At 45.0% G+C, this 16,582-nt stretch overlaps 1 protein-coding gene across 2 annotated transcripts in view; it reads left to right on the forward strand.

The window, feature by feature from the left end:
- Positions 1-16,582, forward strand: part of LOC129864123 (astrotactin-2-like) — a 485,619-nt gene that overhangs the window by 189,360 nt on the left and 279,677 nt on the right. For both annotated transcript variants that reach the window (XM_055936744.1, XM_055936743.1), the window contains exons 5-7: positions 818-925; positions 9,676-9,822; positions 13,206-13,373. In XM_055936744.1, the coding sequence (XP_055792719.1) occupies positions 818-925; positions 9,676-9,822; positions 13,206-13,373 (423 nt within the window). The remainder of the gene's footprint in view (positions 1-817; positions 926-9,675; positions 9,823-13,205; positions 13,374-16,582) is intronic.

Below are 16,582 nucleotides of genomic sequence, written 5' to 3' on the forward strand. Positions count from 1 at the left end.
TAGAGTAAACAATTAGAGTTTTAATGCAGTTTACTTTCAATGGCCTGCAGGTAGCTTAGCGGTGAAGTGAGTTGGGCCAGTTAATGAAGGGCCGCTGGTTCAAATCCCTGAGTCTACTAGTTGAAAAATCTTTTGATGTGCCCTTGAGCAAGGCACTTAACCCTACTTGGTCCTGTATAAGAGCATCTGCTAAATAACTTAAATGTTGTGAGTGGGAAATTCAGGGTCATTGGAAACTAAAGAATTATGTTTGCTTTATTGTAGTCTACCAATTGTTTTGGATAAGTGGATATTGATGGGTTAGTGAGTATTGTATAGGCGTAGTTGGTGGCTGTGGGAAGAAGGAAGAGGGAACATTAAAAGAAAATTGGTTTAATGTGGTGTGTTATTGATTGTAACTAGCTGTCTCCAAAAATACATTGTGTGAGTCCATCCCAGACAGACACTGTAATGGCAGTTTCAATCGTGGCACAGCCAATGGTTTTGAACGGTGTCTGGGTATTCAAATATCAGTCTATTCACCTCAGTCCTCAGTTCACCTCATTCTCCCCAGGATGGATACATAACTTCCCACATATCAAAACATGATATTACTTCTCAACCATTCTCCATTACCACGTCACTGCTCTTTTCAATGGTGAAAATAACTGAATTCACTTTCATAAGTTGTCATTGAAATAATGTCAAGAGCCTCATATTCTTTCCCAATGATGTAAAGAATGTGTTTCCCAATGATGTCCTGCTTTTAGATTATATTGAAGCCTCTTGTCAGTGATGGCACACAATACATTTTTGACCCAATCCTCTCCTCTTCCAGTGGCTGGTAGTGTGTTTGGTCGCCAAGGAGACTCTGGGTCAGAGGGTGACGATGAGACCCAGCTGAAGTTCTACACAGAGCAGCACAGGGGACGCCGGCGCAGCAGAGGTGAGACTGGAGAAGGCCTGGGTGTGTCTGTATGTGTGTGTGTGCGTGCGTTAACGTGTGTGTTTGTGAACACGCATGTGTGTGTCATTGTTCATAAATGTGTGTGGAAAGAGGCGACTATGGCTAGAATTCAATCTAAGTGGATTTCAAGAGTAATTTCCCCTTTTCTGCTATGTGCTTTCTTAAACACTCACAAGAGTGTAAATGCACTTTTTTTCAACTGAAAGACAATGCCCATAGCTTACCCACGATGTTGCACAATGGTTTAAGTCAAGTCATTGTATGATATATTTGAGGTTGAAGTGGGAACTCTGAAATGGTAACTTCATATAATTTCCGTGCCAATGCAGTGTTTCCCCTATGATATGACGTGCTAATAGTTTTCAGTGTATTTTTTTCCCAGGGCTGGGTTTTATTTGAATGTTACCACCCACCAACATGACATTGTTTATTAATCAGAAACGCCTGCAAAGTTCTTTCTATTCTCGAGTCGTGACTGAGCTGAGCAATAATAGATAATCATTAGATCATTTGTTAAGTTTCACTTATTTTTTAGCTAGTTTGTATTAAAAAAACAACTTTAGAAATGGTAAAATTGCTTGTGATATGACTACATTTTGGAACCAAGCCCCCCGTGGGCCCAAGATGAATGGTTTTGACCACCCTCCACTGCCTTTATCGCTGCCTTGATTGGTGCAACTAGAAATCACAAGTGTCTATCCTATAATGAAAAGGCACCCGTGAAAGAAAATTCCACTATCTTGTTCATTTCTTTTGTGCTGTTGTTACATTTGTATTGGTGTTTCATTTCGTGTCTGATGCGCTCAGGGAGTTGTTACATATCGTTTAAGGCATGCATCATGAGCAAAGTCATTGCAGCCTATCATTTCACTTCCCCTACCTATGAGAGCCAGGGCTTGGCATTGCTGTAGTGCAGCTGAATAGCCTGCCAGCTGTCTACCAAAGGTTGCACCATGCACATTACAATGTAGAAAAGCGTGTCTGTAGTCCAAACCATTAAATAGTTTGGCTATTCATATTACCAAACTTCATCTTATTCTTTCTATTTCTATGGCAGATTCGCGGCCACAATGTATGGAAAATCCAACAATAGATGACAAAGTCAAAGATACTGATTTCCCCTATCCATCTGTGGCAAAGTTTTCCAAAAATGCTTATGACATATCCAGCTCCAGAACCAGCCATAGCCCAGCCAGCTGGCTAATCCTTTGAATACGGTGTAGCAACAACAGATAACATTAGCTATCTGGATAAGGTTAGCATGCTAGCTAGCTACACTGACAGCTATCAGTGCCCTATTTCTTGTTATTTGTTGTGATGTGGAAATCACCACAATGTTCCCACCCCCAATTCGTGAATATGTATTAGCAGCCTGGATCATTCTTCGGAGGTGGAAGCTAAATAAAAATTTCCACTATAGGACAGGAATTACTTTGAAATAGGGGCAGCATTGGCTTCTGATGGGGGCCATTTGTCACAAGTCAGGTTCTCCCTTGAGTGTACTACCTGAGGTTGCCACTGGAGAGCACCCTTTGCTTACTTCTAGTTTCCAGGTGACCCTGATTGGCCTTATTGGGATCACCAGGTTCCTCTGTGGACTGGGCCAGTTGCTCAGGTCTCATGTTTTGTTCAGTGTTCTCGTGTGCCCTTGCTTTGTTGTTTTGCTATGAAGACCTTAAGTAAATATTCTGGATTTACCCTTACCTCTGCCTGCTGTCTTTCTCTGTGCCTGGGTCCAAGTTCGTACTAGCACGAATGTCACAGTAAACCTGAGCCACAAAATGGACCCAGCAGAGATGTCTGCGTCGTCCGAGGGACACTCCGAACTCCACAACTTACGGTCGGCTCTCACTCACCATGGAACAGTGATTGGTTTCCATGAGGCGCGCCTGAAGATATTGTCGGAGGATTTAGGAACTCTTGTGTTCACTCTGCAGACAAGACAGACAGGAGCAGCTACTGCTGCACCTGTGGCGGTTTCTAACCCTCCGCTTCCTACCAGCTCATCTTCCTCCCCTCGGGAGCCTCATCTCCCGGCACTGGAGCACTATGAGGGGCATGCTGGGAGGTGTCGTGGGTTCCTGCTCCAATGCTCACTGGCCTTCGAGCTGCAGGCATCAACGTTTCCCTGCAGGAGCGGGTTTTTCTTTGTTGAGAAGAAGGATGTAGTATTACGTCCCTGTATCGATTACCAGTGTTTAAATAACATTACCATCGATTTACGTAATGCGTATAATCTGGTGCGCATCAGACAGGAAGACGAATGGAAGACAGCGTTCAACACTCCTAATGGACATTATGAGTACCGGGATCATGCCGTTTGTACTTACTAATGCTTCAGCCGTTTTCCAAGGCCTTGGTTAATGATGTGCTGCGCGACTTCCTTCACCAGTTTGTGTACCTAGATGACATCCTCATCTTCTCCAAGTCCATGGTTGAACATGTCCAACATGTCCGCCAGGTTCTTCAAAGACTCCTCGCTCATCACTTGTTCATGAAGGCCGAAAAGTGTGAGTTTCACGTTCCTCAGATCTCCTTCCTCGGGTACATCGTGTCACAGGGCTATGTACTGATGGACTCCCAAAAGGTAGGAGCCTTGGTCAACTGGCCGTGACCCAGCACGGTCAAGCAAGTTCAGCGTTTTTGGGGTTTTGCTCATTTCTACTGGAGATTTGTGAGAAACTTTAGTGCTGTGGCGGCGCCATTGACAATGCTCACCAAGGACTCGGCTGGGCATGTATGCTGGACCCCTGATGCTGAGAAGGCATTCCAGGACCTGAAATGTCGGTTTTCTTCTGCACCCAGTCTCGTTCATGCAGATCCTTCTCTTCCCTTCGTGGTAGAGGTGGATGCCTCTAACGTTGGCGTGGGGGCGGTTCTGTCTCAGCACTCGGCGAAAGACCAAAAGCTTCATCCCTGTGCCTTCTCCTCCAGGCGTCTCACTCCAGCGGAGAGAAACTATGGTGTCGGCATTCGGGAGGTTCTTGCATTCAAACTGGCTTTGGAGGAGTGGCGGCACTGGTTGGAGGGCTCGGAACATCCCTTTCCGGTTTGGATTGACCACAAGAACCTGGCCTACATCCAGGAGGCTAAATGCCTCAAACGCCGTCAGGCTCGTAGGGCTCTCTTCTTCACTCGGTTCAGATTCACGTTATCTTACCGTCCGGGGTCTAAGAACGTGAAGCCGGATGCCCTTTCTCGCCAGTTCCCCAGCAAGGATCGGCCGCTTGAATCCATCATCCCCAGGCCGCTCATCCTCGCGCCGGTGTCCTGGGGTATAGAGACTGTAGTGAGGGAGGCGCAAGGTAGGGAGGCAGTTCCAGATGGCTGTCCACCTAACAGACTTTTTGTTCCTCTTGGGGCACGGTGCACTCACTCGTCGCGTCCCACCTCTCATTCGGGAGGGCAGCGAACACTAGAGTTTGAGGAGGAGGTTTTGGTGTCCCTCGGCGGAGGTGGACACTCGGACCTTTGTGGCTGCCTGTCCGACATGCGCCCGGAACAAGACTCCTTGTCAGCAGCCTCTGGGGCTTCTTCATCCGCAGTCAACACCTTCTCGAACCTGGTCCCAGCTCGATATGGATTTCATCACGGGACTTCCATCCTCAGAGGGACACACGGCCATCCTGGTCATTGCAGACCGCTTTTCCAAGATGGCACATTTCATTCCCCTGCCTAAGCTTCCATCTGCACGCGAAACTGCTCAGCTAGTCATTCAGCATGTTTTCCGCCTTCATGGACTTCCTCTGGACATAGTCGCCGACCGGGGCACCCAGATTGCCTCCAGATTTTGGAGTGCATTCTGTACTCTTCTGGGGTCATCAGCCAGTCTGTCCTCGGGTTATCACCCTCAGGTACAGGTCAAACTGAGCAGGTGAACCAGGATCTGGAAACCGCCTTACGGTGCTGTGTGTCCGCCAACCCCGCCACTTGGAGTCAGCCCCTTTCTTGGGTGGGGTATGCACACAACACTCTCCAGTGTTCCTCCACTGGCCTGTCACCATTCCAGGTGTTGTACGGTTATCAGCTCCCCCTGTTTCCAGATCAGGAGATTGAAGTGACGGTTCCTTCCGCTCAACGCCTCATCTCTCGTTGCCGCCGGACCTGGAAGAGGGCTTGGTCAGCGCTCCTCATGTTTTGTTCAGTGTTCTCGTGGGCCCTTGCTTTGATGTTTTGCTATGAAGACCTTAAGTAAATATTCTGGATTTACCCTTTGTTCTCTGCGCCTGGGTCCGAGTTTGTACTAGCACTAATGTCACACCTTTAAGTGCATTTGCACAGCAGCTTGCTCTCAAGTGGACAATTGATAAAAAAATATGCCTGCTGATGTTCTCAGTACTGACTACAAACTTTGCTGAGAAACTTGAGGATTTCAAAAATCCAGTATCAACTCCCTTGACCCAGCCCTGGGACAGGCTGCTTTGCAAATGAGTCTCATTTTCCAAATTCAACCAGATGTCAACCCCATTAGCTAATTTTCTATCACTGACAGAACCAAACTAGAGTTTAGATAGACCAGTGAATTAAAATGTTTCTGTCTAATATAAAATATTGAGTCTCCATGAACTTGAGCTAAATTTGCACTGAAGCAGCCGAAGCCATTGAACAAACAAAATCCTACCACCAGAGGATCTTTCACCATTGGGTGAACTCCAAATCTACTTTAAAAACAGAACAATTTAGTAACAGCAAAAATAACAGTGCAACTGCAAATGTGGCTGACAGATCAATTGATTGTTTCTGACAGCGAAGGAGATGTTAAAATGCAATGTGACTGTTGGGGAGCATGGCAGGGACTAAGTCGACTGAAGTAGAAATATATATATTTGGATTTGTTTGCGTAGCTGGAAGCAGTGAAGACGTTGTTATCCCCAGAGTGGTGTTAAGATGGATCTCTAGCACCATCATGACACTCAGCAGATACATGAGCTGAAGAAAATGGAGTCTGAATGATAAGCAAGCTGAATAAGATGCCTTAATGGATGCCATGATTTAGTCTGCATAACCAAACTGCCATTTGATAGTATTGTGTGTGCGCCTTTGTGCCTGTGTGTGTGTTTGTGTTCTCGAATGGTCTTGTGAATGTGCACCCCTTTTCTTTTTTGTATGTTTGTGAGTGTGTGCCTTTGCATTATAAGGAATGGACAATTTTTGTAGGGGTTGATCCATTTTTCATTAGGTCAAATCAAACGTCAAAATCACTACAAGTTTGTATTTCCCGCTGTGCAGGGAAATTCTCAGCAACAAAAGAGTGATCAAATTATGATTGTTAATTATTATCCTTATTATTAGCAACGGTCATTGAAATTGTTAAAAGGTTTTAAAAACAATTATAATAAATGCAACAGTTGGACAATGGATGCAGATACTCCAAAGTTTTTGAATTTATAATCGACCAGATATTGATTTAATTATAGTACACAAAACATTTTACTGGCACGGACAAATAATGAATGGAGTTCAGGGATTTTGGTGGTATTTCAGATATTCAATTTATTGTAAAATGTCACCTTTGGTATGCAATCATATATACATTTGCTTATTGTACCAGGTATTTGGTTTATATTTTTATTTGCATATATGAATGAACACATTTACATAAATGGGTGGAATAGGGCTGCAACCACCAAACACTTGCTGTCTACCTGCACACCTCATTAAATACTGTTCTCTTGCGTAATTCAGCAAGTGCGTCAATAGCATGATACCCTCGGATTACACCTATCTATACATACATTACATTGTTTGCGAGATTATTCATAATATCACTATAATCCGAGTGTTCATTTTTGGAAGTTGCTCTCATTTCAGAGCATCCAATTTGCAAATATTTCAACTGTATTAAATGATTCCTTTTAAAATTCCACAAAAATTAATATCCATCAAAATAAAGTTATCTTTCTTCTCTTTCTTGTGTTGTAAGTGGCAAGATTATATGTTAAATCCCCGACAAAGCTTTAGCGTTCTTATAGATTCAATGGTAAGACAATGTATTCCATTAGGCCCATTTCAGCCATTACTGGAGTGTGTTTGACAGGTCATTACAAACATTTCCGTGGTTGTTACGTTAATGGGAAAAAAGCATCAGGCACAACCAAGAGTATGAAAGAGTCGCAGGCGTAACATGAAAGCAATCAATACAGCCACATTTAAGTGACAAGTGTATTCTGCACCACTCGAACACAGGAAATAGATGGCTGAAAAGGACCTCAGGTGGGTGGAGCATGTGCGTTGCTAGTATTATGCCTGTAAGCTTATCTTAGCTGTTGGCTGCACTACAGACTGCTCTATAAAAGGACACTTGTTAAAATGCATTAGCTGGAGCCTGTGGGCACACAAGTGTGAAGGGCAGACAGAGGGAGGGACTCGAGTCAGAGTGAAAGAGAGAGAGGGAGTTGATTGAGTGTGGTACAAATTCATATTGTTTGTGTGTGTGTGCGTACCTACTGTGCATGTGTGCATTTAGCATTATGTAGTTATGTTTGCAGTTGGCTTATGTGTATGTGTGTTTGTGTGTTTGCTTCCCTTTATGCCGTTTTCTGTGTGTGAATGAGTGTGTGAGCGTCCATATATATGTTCCCAACCTATCATCCCTTGTGTGGATGTGTGGGCGTGTGGCCGTGTGTGTGCATCTGTTAGTGTACTTTGTGGGCTTTTACAGTAATTGAGGGCCTCCTCACAGACCTAATCATTCCTGAGTGTTCACACAGATGAGATTAGTTGCCGGGGAGCTGTTGTCATAGACACCCACTGCTCCAGTCCGGCTGAGATGGCAGGGTCATTAGATACATCCAGATCTCTCAATTTCTGTCCCCCCTCAATTTCTCCCTCTTTTCCTCTTGTCCTGTTTCTATCTCTGTCCATACTCTCTTCTCACTCACTCACACACATGCGCACACACACACACACACACACACACACATGCACACACGAGTTCAGTGAATGTAGGCAGTGGGGATCATTACTGTCCATCCACCCAAGTGATTGAAGTGTTTTTTTATCAGCCTCAGTCTAAGAGCCTCACAGCATCAGATCCATAGATCCCCCTTGTCTAACTTCTCCACTCCCCCACTGTACTGAGATTCTCATTAGTGGGTGTTCTGAATCATGTTTCACCTTACTTTCCTATCCTTTCCTATGAAATTAAGGTGAAAATCTTCCATAGCAATCATTCCCCCATTTGCTGGAAATAGCAGCTACTGTAATGTAACACGGGCACTGTATGAGCCATATGTGTAAGGATGTTTTCAGAAATGTGATTTCAGGAGTTGAAATTAGGTATATGTCAAGGAAACAAGCTATTCTTTAACTGGAAGGAAAAGTAAAGTGGTGTCATTACACGTCATTGAGAAGCAAAGAGCAGGCAGTTAATTGACTCTCAATAACAGCTCTGCCCTCACCTTGTTGACTGGTAAGCTAGCACTTAAAATGACACCTACCTGCTAGGATAAATGTCACTCTATGGGAGATCATTCATCATCATTTCAGATGCCTTTCTCCCCAATGTGGAGAGAAGTTTACAGAAACCCAAAGTGCATCCAAAACAAGCCATCTCTAACACTGTCAGAGGTGATGGTGTCATTTTTCAGCGACACTAGATGTCGTACTGGTGGAAAGAGGCTGGGCCTTCTTAACTCATCTTTTATCATGGCAATGAATTGCCTCTGTTGGACTCCAGCCATTATACTGTTCATAAATCAGTTTAGAAAGAACCCTGGATGGTTCAGAGGTCATGGCCAAAACTCCAATCAAAACACAACAACTCAACCTAACTGTGTACATCTACAGGAGCCGGAAGCTAGCGGGATTATCTGCTGTGTTTTTGGCTTTGTTTTTCACAAAGCTAGAATGAATCAAATCAAACTTTATTTGTCTCATCACCGAATACAACAGGTGTAGATTTTACCGTGAAATGCTTACTTACATGCCCTTAAACAACAGTGTAGTTCAAGAAGAGTTAAGAAAAGATTTACCAAGTAGAATAAAATAAAAAGTTATAATAAAAAGTTATACAATAAGAATAACAATTACAAGGCTATATACAGGGGGCACCGGTACTGAGTCAGGGTGCAGGGCCACAGGTTAATTGAGGTAATTTGTACATGTAGGTGGGGGTGAAGGGACAATGCATAGATAATAAACAGCGAGTAGCAGCAGTGTACAAAAGGGATGGGGGGAGGGGTCCATGTAAATTATCCGGTTGCGATTTTATTAATTGTTCTGCAGTCTTATTTCTTGGGGGTAGAAGCTGTTGATGAGCCTTTTGGTCCTAGACTTGGCGCCCCGGTACTACTTGCCGTGCGGTAGCAGAGAAATCTATAACTTGGGTGACTGGAGTTTCTGGCAATTTTATGGGCTTTCCTCTGACACCGCCTATTATATAGGTCCTGGATAGCAGGAAGCTTGGCCCCAGTGACGTACTGGGCCATACGCACTACCCTCTGTAGCGACCAGCGTTTGTTGTGTGAAAGTACATTTTTGGTGTTAGGAAGATTGTGTGTGAAAGTAAACCGTTTGATAGTTTTAGACCAACTACAGCTGTTTTGACATGTTGGTGATCCTTTTAAGCCACGGTGCAGATTAAAGAGGCATTTTCAGAAAAGAGAAGAGTTCATGTTCCAGTTTTTTGTGTGGGTTTGAATACATTTCTTGTTGAGTATTAATAGCTGAAATCATATTTTGCATGTTTTCCCTGCATTTTCCCTGAGTTTTTTTTCCCCTGCCCTCAGGTTGTCCACACAGTCCGATGAACAAAGCCACTCTGACGTTGATCACCATCAGTACGTGTGTCCTGGCTGTGGTTTACGGCACACAGCTCTCCTGCTCTCTCACTGTCAAGGTCATTCTCCACGTGCCTGAACACTTTGTCGCCGACGGTTAGTATCCCCCATCAACTCGCTCTCTCGCTCTCTCATAAACATGCCCACTGTGTCAAAACTGCATCAGGGAATACATGCTGACAGAATTAGCAAATATACTAGATAGTCTACAGTGGAAGTAGCATCAATACCTTCATTAAGCATGCTAATTGTGCTGTAGATAACATTTTCATTGAAATGTATCTTCAAAAGACGAGAATTATTGTCACGATCGCTGGAATAATTATCGGACCAAACTGCAGCGCGATATGGTTTACGCACAAAACAACAAAGAAAGAACGAAACAAACAACAAACCGTGACTACAGAGGTGCTACGTGCACTAACTCAAAACAATATCCCACAAACCACAGGTGGAAAAAGGCAAACTAAATATGATCCCCAATTAGAGACAACGATTACCAGCTGCCTCTAATTGGGAATCATACAAAATCACCAACATAGAAAAACAAAACTAGAACCCCACAAAGAAATAATAAACTAGACTAACCCCCAGTCACACCCTGACCTACTCCACCATAGAAAATAAAGGCTCTCTATGGTCAGGACGTGACAGTACCCTCCCCCCCCCCCCCCCCCAAAGGTGCGGACTCCGGCCGCAAAACCTGAAACCAAAAGGGAGGGTTAGAGGGGGTGTCTAGTGTCGGTGGCGGCTCTGGTGCGTGGCGAAGTACCCGCTCATCCCGCGGATCCTACAGCATCGGGGGCGGGTCTGGTGCAGGACGAAGAACCCGCTCATCCCACGGCTCCAGCCATGGACCCAGGCTGAATACTGTGCCTGGATTGGACCTAGATGCCGAGGAAGGCTCCTGCCATGGAGCTGGACTGGACGCCGGCCCTGGCCTGGACATCGATGCAGAGGAAAACTCCTGCCATGGAGCGGGACTGGACGCCATGTTTGTACTGGCCATCGGCGCAGAGGAAGGCTCCTGCCTTGGAGCTAGACTGGACGCCGTGCTCGGACTGAGCTTCAGCGCAGAGGAAGGCTCCTGCCATGGAGCTGGACTGGACGCCGTGTTTGGACTGGACATTGGTGCAGAGGAAGGCTCCTGCCTTGGGGCTGGACTGGACGCCATGCTCGGACTGAGCATCAGCGCAGAGGAAGGCTCCTGCCCTGGAGCTGGAGGTTCTGGACCGTGGACCGTCGCAGGAGGTTCCGGACCGTGGACCGTCTTAGAAGGTTCCGGACCGTGGACCGTCTTAGAAGGTTCCGGACTGTGGGCCGTCTTAGAAGGTTCCGGACTGTGGACCGTCTCAGAAGGTTCCGGACTGTGGACCGTCTCAGGAGGTTCCGGACTGTGGACCGTCTCAGGAGGTTCCGGACTGTGGACCGTCTCAGGAGGTTCCGGACTGTGGACCGTCTCAGGAGGTTCCAGACTGTGGACCGTCTCAGGAGGTTACGGACTGTGAAATGTCGCCGGGAGCTCTGGACTGGGAACCGTCGCCGGAAGCTCTGGACTGGGAAGCGTCGCCGGAAGCTCTGGACTGGGAAGCGTCGCCGGAAGCTCTGGACTGGGAAGCGTCGCCGGAAGCTCTGGACTGGGAAGCGTCGCCGGAAGCTCTGGACTGGGAAGCGGAAGCTCTGGACTGGGAATTGTCGTCTGAAGCTCTGGACTGGGAACTGTCACCGAAAGCTCTGGACTGTGAAGGCGCACTGGAGGCCTGATGCTTGAGGCCGGTACAGGTGGCACCGGACTGGTGACTCTGGACTGGGAATTGTCGTCTGAAGCTCTGGACTGGGAACTGTCACCGAAAGCTCTGGACTGTGAAGGCGCACTGGAGGCCTGATGCTTGAGGCCGGTACAGGTGGCACCGGACTGGTGACACGCACTTCAGGGCGAGTGCGGGGAGGAGGCACAGGACGTACCGGACTGGGAAGGCGCACTGGAAGCCTAGTGCCTGGAGCTGGCACAGAACGTACTGGGCTGTGGAGGCGCACCGGAGACCTCGTGCGTAGAACCGGCACACATGGCACCAGACTAATGACACACTCCTCAAGGCGAGTGTGGAGAACTGGCACAGGACGTACAGGGCTTGGAAGGCGTACTGGAGACCTGGTGCGTGGAGCCGGCACAACTTTCACCAGACTGATAGCACGCTCCTCAGGACGAGTACGGAGAGCTGACTCAGGTAGCATTAAACCGATAACACGCTCCTTAGGGCAAATGTCGTGCATCCTCCACCAATTCAATAACTCTCTCATTTCTCTCTCCTCCACATTCTCCCTCAACGCACTGATGGTCTCTGATTCTCTCCGTTCACTCTCCTCCAGTTTCTCCCTCTTCTCCCAGACTGGCTCTGGTTCACTCCTCGGCTCCGCCAACCACCCTTTGTGCCCCCCCCAAAAATATTTCTGGGCTGTTTTTGGGGCTTTTTATGTGGCCGCGTCGTCGCTGTCCTCCCTTCTCTCCTGTTGTCTGTTTCCATGGCAGGCTTTCGTGTCTTGCCAAGACTTCCTCCCAAGTCCAGGATATTCTCTCCTCGATCTCCTCCAAAGACCAGGATGCCATCTCCTCCTGGGCACGCTGCTTGGTCCTGTTGTGGTGGGATATTCTGTCACGATCGCTGGAATAACTGCATCAGGGAATACATGCTGACAGAATAAGCAAATATACTAGATAGTCTACAGTGGAAGTAGCATCAGTACCTTCATTAAGCATGCTAATTGTGCTGTAGATAACATTTTCATTGAAATATATCTTTAAAAGACGAGACTTATTGTCACGATCGCTGGAATAATTATCGGACCAAACTGCAGCGCGATATGGTTTCCACATAATATTTATTGTAAAATGCACAAAACAACAAAGAAATAACGAAACAAACAACGAACCGTGACTACAGAGGTGCTACGTGCACTAACTCAAAACAATATCCCACAAACCACAGATGGAAAAAGGCAAACTAAATATGATCCCCAATTAGAGACAACGATTACCAGCTGCCTCTAATTGGGAATCATACAAAATCACCAACATAGAAAAACAAAACTAGAACCCCACAAAGAAATAATAAACTAGACTAACCCCTAGTCACGCCCTGACCTACTCCACCATAGAAAATAAAGGCTCTCTATGGTCAGGACGTGACACTTATAATATTGATATTTTTAACTTCTTAACTTTATTTTAATTATTTTCAAATTGTAACTAATGCATAATTGAATATCCAGTTTGAATATCCAGTTCTATGCTATATCCAGCTACCATAGTAAGAAGAGAACAGCCAGGTTGTTAGCAGTAGAAAAATGTTCACTCTAATAAACCTGGATCTGTTATACTGAGCAGTGAATGATGGATGATCCTGTAGTACTTCACACTACATGATCTGCTGAGATAAATGCGATGAGTAAAAATGTGTTCTGTTATCTTTTGGTTCCAGGAAGCAGTTTTGTGGTGAGCATGGGCAGTTTCCTGGATGTGTCTAACTGGCTGAACCCTGCCAAACTGACCCTTTATTACCAGACGAATTCCTCCACCCAGTGGGTCAGAGACTACTGTGGCCAGAGGACCACTGAGCCCTGCGAACAGCTGTGTAACCAAGAGACAGGTTAGTGACACACACACACACACACACACACACACACACACACACACACACACACACACACACACACACACACACACACAGAGAGAGAGCCACGTATATGTCCCTGCTGCAATCCCCAGACAGTTCCCTTGGAACAGAACATTGTCTCAAGGTTCGGTGGTATATAACACGGCTGGACTGAGGGTTACCCGCTGATGGGATCTCTTCGGCAAATACATTTATTTGCTCTTAACCTTCAGTGCTAATCTCAGGCTCTGGGTCTCATTCAACCCCTGCCAGCCCCTGTTAAGAATCAAACAGATAAGAGTGGCCAATGTCAGAGTACTGTGTGGAGAATATTACCCTCCTCTCCACATCATCTCAATGTGCTTTTAGCACAGCATCGGGCTTGACATTTAGACTTGCTGTCTGATAGCTTTGATACTTCCCTATCGCAGACCCCTTTCTTTTCACACCAATACTGAAGGCTATAGACTTTTAAACAACTTTCCTTCAACCTTAAATGTCTTAAAGGAGCCCCTTGAGACCCTAAAATGTGTTGTCAGACGTGAGATATTATGAATGATGATGAATTAGCGCCGCGGCTAAGCTAAGTAAACAGTAAAGGTTAATAAAAGTGAAGGTGAGGCAAGGAAATGGGGTGTCACACTCCACGGGTTTATGCTGCGCTCGTGAAAACCCTGGAACTCTGCTGAGATCTATGGAATAGGGCTATTGAATGCTGTATCAGGGATATCACAGGAATATTTGGGGGGTCTAGGAGGGCAAGTGGTCTCTTTAAGAGATGGCAGGGACTCAAGAATGATTCCAATAATGGTTTGAGACTAGACGGGAATGGTGATGTCATTTTTATGGCTGGTTGACTTGAAGTTCCTGTTTGATTATAATTAGGGCCTAGAGTTTTTCCTGGCATCTTGACAGGATCAGGAAAAACAGGGCCCTAGTAATAACTTGACTACAAACTCGCCTTGCACGGCTGCATGAACTATATTTCTGGTGCCGTAGGAACAAGTCAGCATCGAGAGCCGTTCAACATTACTATCCATTGTGTCTTTAAACTATTTGACACCTCCACCGTCGAAACAATCACTTGCCGTTTTTCAATGGATAAATGTCTGTGAAGAAAAACACACATATTTAGCATAACCACTCCATCATTCACACACACAGCCAACCGCACATGGGGCAGATGCCTGGCCAACTGTAGTAGGATTCTAATTTGAACAATTGCTTTCCCTTATTAAATCATTCAACATTGGCCACTGTGGTCCAACCTAATGGCTCATGCTCCTGTATTTATGTGCTTTAATTGCAATCAGCCAACAAAAAGGTAGAAGACCCCTTGGTAATGACTATTAGAGTCAATAGGTTGGAACGCTATCAAAGCCCGATCCCTCACTAGTTAGTCATGGTGCAGAATCACTGATTTGCCAGATGTGTTTCGTTGATTCGTTCCTCTATTTTTCTTCATCAATTACCCCCACTTAGTGACTAGTGTGCGTTGAAGGGCCAGTGTCATGTAAATGTGAAGTGTTACTTTAGTTTTTAAATCTAGTTCTCACAGAGTGAGCAGAGAGAGGCTTTGCGTTGACCAAGCCCCTGTAGTATAGAAACTCAGCCAGGTAGACAAATCTTCTCACCGGGGTGGAAAACCATCACTTCAGAACCATCACTTTGTGTTATAATCATCAATCTGGATGCTGTGTCTCGGAAAGGAAGTTGTCTGATATCAGATTAAGGAGGACATATTCCACCACAGGCCTGTGGAGTCCTGGGTGGGGGGCCTAACCGACATGCAGGTGGGTTATAATGGGATGTTTGTAACAGTCTGTCAGCACCTGGTCCATGAGGGGCCGGTCTGTAGGATATTGTTGTCTGGAGCATCAGTAAACCAGATGATGTCGGTTAAATCAGCATTGAAGTTGTAAAGACCTTCAGTCAAAACTGACTTAAAGCGATCTTTCTGTTTATATAAAGAAAGACATCTGAGGAAATGAAGTTGAACATCTTGTCCTGTTCCACAGTTTATTTGAACCCACATGAAACCCACAACACAAAAACAGTGTAGTACTAAGTTTTCATTAGGTTATTCCTCAAATGAACTTTTTTATGCTGACCCAGTCCCCAATTATTATATATATATATTTCTTTAAATAAGACCGTAAAATGTCTGGTCCCCTGGGTGGGATACTTCCCCCTGTCATAATGTAGTAGAGCCAGTCTAAGCTTATTAAAATGAATTACATGCTGTATTGTATGTGCAATTTATATCACCCCAGACAAGGGCATGTTGAGGGCTGATGCATAATGGAATATAGTAGGAGGCCACTCAACATGCCAGACATGAACTGATGAACTTGGCACTGGCAGCACCCTCTGTCTGTGTCAGTTGCTAAGAAGGCCAACTGTTTTATTCAAATCTGGACCGGCAAATCACTATACTATGTCCTGCACATACAGTGACATCAGAAAGTATTCATACCCCTTGACTTATTCCACATTTTGTTGTGTTACAGCCTGAATTCAAAATGGATTAAATATTTAAAAATATCTAAACCATCTACACACGATACCCCATAATGACAAAGTGAAAACAACATTTTATTGAAAATGAAATACAGAAATATGTCTAATTGACATAACTATTCACACAAGTCTCTAAGAGCTTTGCAGATATGGATTGTACAATATTTTTTTTATTATACATTTTTTTTTTTCAAGCTCTGTCAATTTGGTTGTTGATCATTGCTAGACAACAATTGTCAAGTCTTACCATAGATTTTTCAAGTCAATTTAAGCTAAACTAGGCCACTCAGGAACATTCAATGTCCTCTTGGTAAGCAACTCCAGTGTATATTTGGCTTTGTGTTTTAGGTTATTGTCCTGCTGAAAGGTTAATTCATTTCCCAGTGTCTGGTGGAAAGCAGACTGAACCAGGTTTTTCTCTAGGATTTTGCCTGTGCTTAGGTCCATTGCATTTCTTTTTTATCATTAAAAACTCCCAGTCCTTCACGATTACAAGCACACACATAACATGATGCAGCCACCAGTATGCTTGGAAATATGGAGAGTGGTACTCAATAATGTGCTGTATTGGATTTTCCCCAAACATAACAAAAAGTTAATTGCGTTGCCACATTTTTTGAAGTATTACTTTAGTGCCTTGTTACAAACACAATGTATATTTTGGAATATTTGTTATTTTGTAC

Source organism: Salvelinus fontinalis, chromosome 10 (genome assembly GCF_029448725.1).
Source record: "Salvelinus fontinalis isolate EN_2023a chromosome 10, ASM2944872v1, whole genome shotgun sequence".
Lineage (NCBI taxonomy): Eukaryota > Metazoa > Chordata > Actinopteri > Salmoniformes > Salmonidae > Salvelinus > Salvelinus fontinalis.